Source organism: Morone saxatilis, unplaced genomic scaffold (assembly GCF_004916995.1).
Source record: "Morone saxatilis isolate NCDOM2014 unplaced genomic scaffold, NCSU_SB_2.0 Contig4, whole genome shotgun sequence".
Lineage (NCBI taxonomy): Eukaryota > Metazoa > Chordata > Actinopteri > Moronidae > Morone > Morone saxatilis.
In genome coordinates this window covers 606,778-613,142 of record NW_023339984.1, presented here as the reverse complement: position 1 = coordinate 613,142, position 6,365 = coordinate 606,778, and the positions used below count along the sequence as shown (strand labels likewise).

General features: G+C 42.1%; 1 protein-coding gene across 1 annotated transcript in view; it reads left to right on the top strand.

Annotated features, from left to right (window-relative positions):
- The window catches only part of zanl (zonadhesin, like), a gene marked incomplete at its 5' end in the record, with an annotated part of 34,247 nt that overhangs the window by 1,169 nt on the left and 26,713 nt on the right, over window positions 1-6,365 (top strand). The window contains 8 exons of the mRNA XM_035675698.1: window positions 552-796; window positions 943-1,091; window positions 1,243-1,371; window positions 1,452-1,590; window positions 2,161-2,302; window positions 3,029-3,225; window positions 3,504-3,642; window positions 4,503-4,619. Coding sequence (XP_035531591.1) covers window positions 552-796; window positions 943-1,091; window positions 1,243-1,371; window positions 1,452-1,590; window positions 2,161-2,302; window positions 3,029-3,225; window positions 3,504-3,642; window positions 4,503-4,619 — 1,257 coding nt within the window. The remainder of the gene's footprint in view (window positions 1-551; window positions 797-942; window positions 1,092-1,242; window positions 1,372-1,451; window positions 1,591-2,160; window positions 2,303-3,028; window positions 3,226-3,503; window positions 3,643-4,502; window positions 4,620-6,365) is intronic.

Here is a 6,365-nt window from a genome sequence, read left to right as displayed (position 1 = left end):
ATAGTGTTGCACTTGGTTGTACACACAAAACGTAATAGTAATTGTGAGTAGAATGGAAAAAGAGAGCTTGTGACCGAAGGGCAACATCTGACTTTTTTTTTCCATGCACTCATTGCCAATGGTATCTTAAAATGTCAGACATTTCAACATCTGAAAAAGTTTCAGACACCTTTTGACAATGCAACAAGTAGGTAATTTGAAACATACTCACACTTTAGAAATTGGAGCTATGGTTTTAGCCAGTGCCATTTCATAAACTATGTCTCTGGTGAAATAAAAAGTGCACTGCAAAAGCCCTGCGGTGTGGTTTGCAGTGTATGTGTACTCATTTTAGAAAACTTTAGATAATATTGCTGTGTAACTGACATTATTGAGCCAGTTTCCATATTTGTGCTGTTACACTGCATTTTAGTAGCCTACACATTCCCATGTCACTCTCACTGCCACAGTGACTGCTGTTATAAAGTTATATGTCTCATCTGACTTAACTGGTCAGACCAGTGTAACATATTTGTAGTTGTTAACATATACATCATTTTGTATTCCCAAAGATACATCCACATGCATAGCCTCTGGTGATCCCCACTACACCACCTTTGACAAACGCAAATACAACTTCATGGGCAACTGCAGTTATTTGATGTCTGCACCCTGCAATGAAACAACTCTACCATACTTTGAGGTCCATGTCGACAATGAAAATCGCTATAACAGGCCCACCATCTCCTATGTAAAGGCTGTACATGTATATGTACATATGGTGAAGATCTCAATCCTCAAAGGTGGAACTGTGCAGGTAAGAAATGAAGGAAGGAACACAGTTGTTTAATGTGCACCTTTTTAGTTGCTAATCTCATTGTTACGGTAACTGTAAGATTCTATATATGAAGAGTTTATGTTTCCTCAGTAATCTCATAATGTTATTCTGATTCCCTCATCCAGGTGAATGGGACCAATGTAAACCTGCCAGTGACTCCAGCCCCTGGTGTCTCTGTGTTCAAGTCGGGACAGCACTACACTGTGTCTATGAACTTTGGTGTAACTGTTCGCTATGACGGAAACCACTTCATGGATATCAAAGTGATCAAAGAGTAAGTGAAGACTGAGCAGATGCTGTCAAAGGAGACTGTCTCTTATCATGTGTTTTTACCCCAACTAAAATAAGTTTTCTAATGATGAAAATAAACTGATAATCAGTGAAACACCAGCGTTTGATTGTAATGAGAACATAAACTCTTGCAGCTATCAGAAGAAGCTGTGTGGTCTGTGTGGAGATTACGATGGAGATACCAAAGATGACTTCCGTAAACCAGATGGATCATTGACCAATAATGCCAATGACTTTGGACACAGCTGGAACACTGACCCAGAGTAAGTAGCATACAGTAAAATCTCTACAGACGCCTACATACACACATAGAACATTTTTAACTCACTGTCCGTGTTGATAGGTGTAATAAGAAACCCAACACCACCATCCCTGGATGTGATGAGGAAGAGCAGGAACAGTATGAGAGCTCTGGATATTGCGGCATCCTGCTGGACAAAAAGGGTCCCTTCGCTGTGTGCCATCCAAAAGTCAACCCCAATGTAAGTCACTCTTGTAAGAATTTGTATTTTGTTGCAACTTGGCACCCCTACAGTTTCAGAGTGCAATTACCTTACACCGTTTGCCAACCAGGATTCTGATCTGTACCATATTTCATGAAGAAAAGAGTTTCCCTCCAGTGTCCTCTGGCTGATTTGCCTCAACTTTTTCTGCTTTAGAAAGAGCTTGGAGCATGAGGGGATGTTAGTACAGGAGCTTTGTACCAATGTTATAAATATCAGCAATCAATTTTTCAAATTCAGTGTCCCATATCTATGTTTTCCGAGCTATACTTTCGCTGTCATGCATCATTGTGTCAGAGCAGAGTAAATTGCTTATGCTTAGTGGTATTTGATGTAGTCCCGTGAAGCATTACGCATTCTCGTGGAAGATTGTACCCACTCAAACCAACTTACATAATGCAAGAACAGATGTTCAGCGCCTTGTGGGAATGACAAAGCAATTCTCCTTATTACAAGTTAGTGTACCAAGCTAAGTTGTTATTTTAAGGTAGAATAGTTGAATAATGTTGTATTAAGAATTGTAACTTCACCAACTGTGTGTGTCTTCAGAATTACTTCAGGGACTGTATCTTTGATCTGTGTGAACTGGATGGAGCCAAGCCTATTCTGTGTGAAGCTATTGAAGCCTACGTGAATACATGCCAGGACCGTGGGGTCAACATTGGACCCTGGAGGAATGAAACCTTCTGCCGTGAGTGTTGGGTGATGGAATGGATGGAGAAATGATACGTGGATCGGGGGATGTAGGGAGGGTAATATAGGAGCAATAGCGAGCTGATTCCCAAGGGTCAGGAAGGTTTCTTATTTTATCTCGGTCTGTATTATCAATAATCTCAGAGCTGGAAATCGGCCAGACATTCTCAAAGCTGCGTGCGCCTGTGCAATATGTGCACAGTAGTCCGCATTGTAAAATTATGTGGTTATGCGGTGTTGATATAGGATAAATTTTGTCAAAGTGTACGCTTACAGTTTATTATGTAATTATGTATTTACTATGAGTTTTAATCAAGTGTGAACCTATCGTGATGTCACCCATTGGTTTGTGGAGTACCATTTTGAAGCCTCAAGTTTGGCGTTTTGGCTGCCACCATGACAGTAAAACAAAGCCAGCGCGAGCCACTGGATGTGACGTACTGCGAGTTGATCTGCGCTCATTGGCTAGGCAGTTTTGACTCGTCCGTAGCCGGAAACAATGGCGGCTGGTAACACACGGTCTTGTATTACAGCTAAACAGTACATTCAAATATGTTTCTGAATTTTCTAAACATACTTTGAAGTAGGATCTGTCTTTAGTCTTAGATTAACTTTCAGCGCAATTCCTAGGAGTGCGAGACCCTTAATAAATACACGCCCTGGTCTCAGAATATACCTCTTTGCCTGCCTTATTGCTGACTTCAGCCTCCCATCCACCCCCTAGCTCTGAACTGCCCCCCCAACAGCCACTATGAGCCCTGTGCAGACCCCTGTCAGGAGACATGTTCTGGGAATCCTACCTCCTGCAGTGGGCCTTGCTTAGAGGCCTGTGTGTGTGATCCCGGCTACATCCTGAGTGCCGGCAAGTGCGTCAAAAAGAGTTCTTGTGGCTGCAAACACACCAACGGCCAGTATTATAAGGTATGTATGAATGTGTTCTGTCCTTTGTTTGTCCTCAGCACAGTTTTTGTTAGCACGCTGTCCTCTTTAAAGGTCAGTTTGAACTGGGAAATCACAATACCAGCAATGTTCTCAATAAGTTCTTTACTCACAAAAGTACAATTATATATATATATATATATATATATATATATACATACATATTAATTATTTCATATTCATAATTCAAGACATTTTTTTTATTAAATCTTCCTCCTGCTAACACAGTTCAAATGTGTGTGTGTCTGTGTGTGTGTCAGCCTGGAGAGGAGTTTTATGTCGAGGACTGTAAGCTGAAATGTCGGTGTGATGCTCCCTTCATTACCTGCGTAGCCTCGGAGTGCCCCCCAATGCACAAGTGTGAACTCCAGGATGGAGAGCTGGGATGCTATCCCACCGGTAAGTTTACACCCACCGCACTACTAGCCAAGAGCAAATTCAGCTGGATATTTTTACAGTAACAACATAGCTGAAACATGATAGTCGGTTGCCTTTGGAGGGTAAAAAAGTTTATATTTTCTTAATATCCAAAACAACATCTCACTATGTGTAATATGTGAGTTATTCAATGTTAGATTCTTCTTCTTTGTTAAAATGATGAGGTGCTAAACAGTGGAAGCAATAGTGAAACAGAGGACAACCTGGAAATTGTTTTGCTTTTAAATAAGTTAAAACATATTTGCATCTTTGGGCATAGTCAAGACAGATAAGTCTAATCTCTCTTCAGTGCTCCTTAGGTTCTTCAAATGTATTGAACTCTACTAGAGGGATGAATAGCATTCTTCCAAATGATATTCTCTTATTTGGTGTTTTGGTGGTGGAGAACGCTGTTAAACACCAACAGGACTCTGAATCCCCTGAAGGACCACTAGAAACCACCTGAAAGTTTACAAGGACACATAGAAGCTCCTCAGTGGCCACCAAAACTCCTCCTCAGTGACCACTTAAACCTTAAACCTACTAAAAGATCCCGTGATCCACCTCAGTTACAAAAGGAACCTCTAAAACCTCTTAAAAGACCCATAGATTCTCTGAATAAAGTACTCATATGTGAGTAAAACAAAAGTAAAACCCAACATTAAGTGTTATAGAAGCTTGACCCAGGTTCTTCCTTTAATCCCTGACCCATCTGTATGTCTAAAGAGATCGTATGTATCTGTCATGAGTACCACTGAAAGTCAAAAGCAGAAAAGAACTCTTTGTAGGTTTAGAGAAGTTGTTCCTTGGGGGTTGTTCAGGTCGCTTGTCCCTCGTTTCAGGCTCTCAGGACTGTGTGGTGTCTGGAGATCCTCATTACAACACATTTGACAAGAAGTTCTACAGCTTCATGGGAACATGTACCTACACACTGGCCAGAACCTGCAAGAACAACACAGGTAGGGAGAGGTTTAGAGATATGTCTTTTTTTTTCATTGCACCCAAAGTTTTTCAAACATTTTGAAATGATTGTTTACTGTATTTGTAAAATTGTACGTTTACCGTTAATAAAATGCATGTTGGCAGGTTTAGGCATATGTTTGATCTCCCATAATGTTGAGTCAAATCAGAAATGATTAGCTACAGATCAGCAAGGAGTGGGAGATTTTATCCTAGCAATGCACGCTGCTAGGCAATAGCCATAGTCGCATGTATTCACATGAGCATGCATCGCTAAGACCAGACATAGGCTTAAGTTTGGCTGGTGCAACTGACGTGAAGTCCATTCTAAAGACTGGTCTATAGAGCTATTATTGTAGCAAAACTATTTACAAATGTGTGTGAAGAGTTGTGTAGAATAATCTGTAAATATGTACTGAGATTTGTGAATCAGAATCAGAATCAGAATTTAGTTTATTGCCAAGTAGGTTTTTTACGCCTACGAGAAGTGTACCTGGTGCAGTAGTGATAAAATATACACATTATACAAATACAAATATAACAAATATACAAATATAAATTATACCAATTATTCAATCACACAAAAATCACAACAGAAATCACACAGAAAAAATAAAGTACTTTCAAAAATAAATAGATAAAGAAAGAAGCAGAAGAGGAAAGCTTGTGCAGAAGAACATGGGTGGCAATAATGAATGCATACTTTTATATACAGGGTGGGTATATGAGTCAATGACAGTGGGTAATCTGGGCCTTGTTAAAAAAAGGGAGGCCAAGCTGCAGATGGGAAAGAAACTGTTTTTTTATGGGCGAGACCGTTTTAGTCCTGATGGACCGCAGCCTCCCTGCCAGAGGGAAGTATGCTCAAAGAGATTGTGACCGGGGGTGGGAGTGGTCCAGCCACAATCTTACTGCACGCTTCTGGTCCCTTAGAGGCGTTACAGGTCCTTGGAGGGATGGCAAGATTGCAGCCTATCACCCTTCTCCAGCTGATCGACCATGAATACGCTGCAGTCTGCCCCTTGTCCTTGGCAGTGGCAGCAGCGTACCAGAATGGTGATGGAATGAGGTGAGGATGGACTCGATGATGGCGGTGTAAGAAGTGCAACCATCATCGTCTTTGGCAGGTTTGAACTTCCTCAGCTGCCGCAGGAAGTACATCCTCTGCTGGGCTTTCTTAGAGTGGGTAGCTGATGTTCAGTGCTGATTGTTCCAGCTCCCAACTCTAAAATAATGGTACCCAGAACAGCGAAGGACTCCACAGAGTCCAACTGGGGAGTCACACAGATGATGGGGCGGGTGGGGCTGGGTTCTTCTAAAATCCACAACCATCTCCACTGTTTTTAGAGCGTTTTAGCTCACAGGTTGTTCTGGCTGCAACAAAGGTCACCAGATGGTCAATCTCCCAATCTGTAGGCAGACTCATCTTCCATCAGAGATAAGCCCAATGAGGGAGGTGTCATCCGCGAACTTCAAGGAACCTGACGGACTGGTGGCTGGAGGTGCAGCGTTAGTAATACAGGGAGAAGAGCAGAGGAGAAAGACCAGCCCTGAGGGGATCCGGTGCCTGTCCTGGGAAGTCAGAGACCATTTTTCCCCGCTTCACGTCTGTTTCCCTGTCCAGACCAGGAAGTCTGTGATCCACCTGCAGGTGGAGTCGGCACAGTGACTGGGAGGCTTGTCCTGTAGCAGAGCAGGGATGATGGTGTTAAACGCAGAGCTGAAGTCCACAAACAGGATCCTGG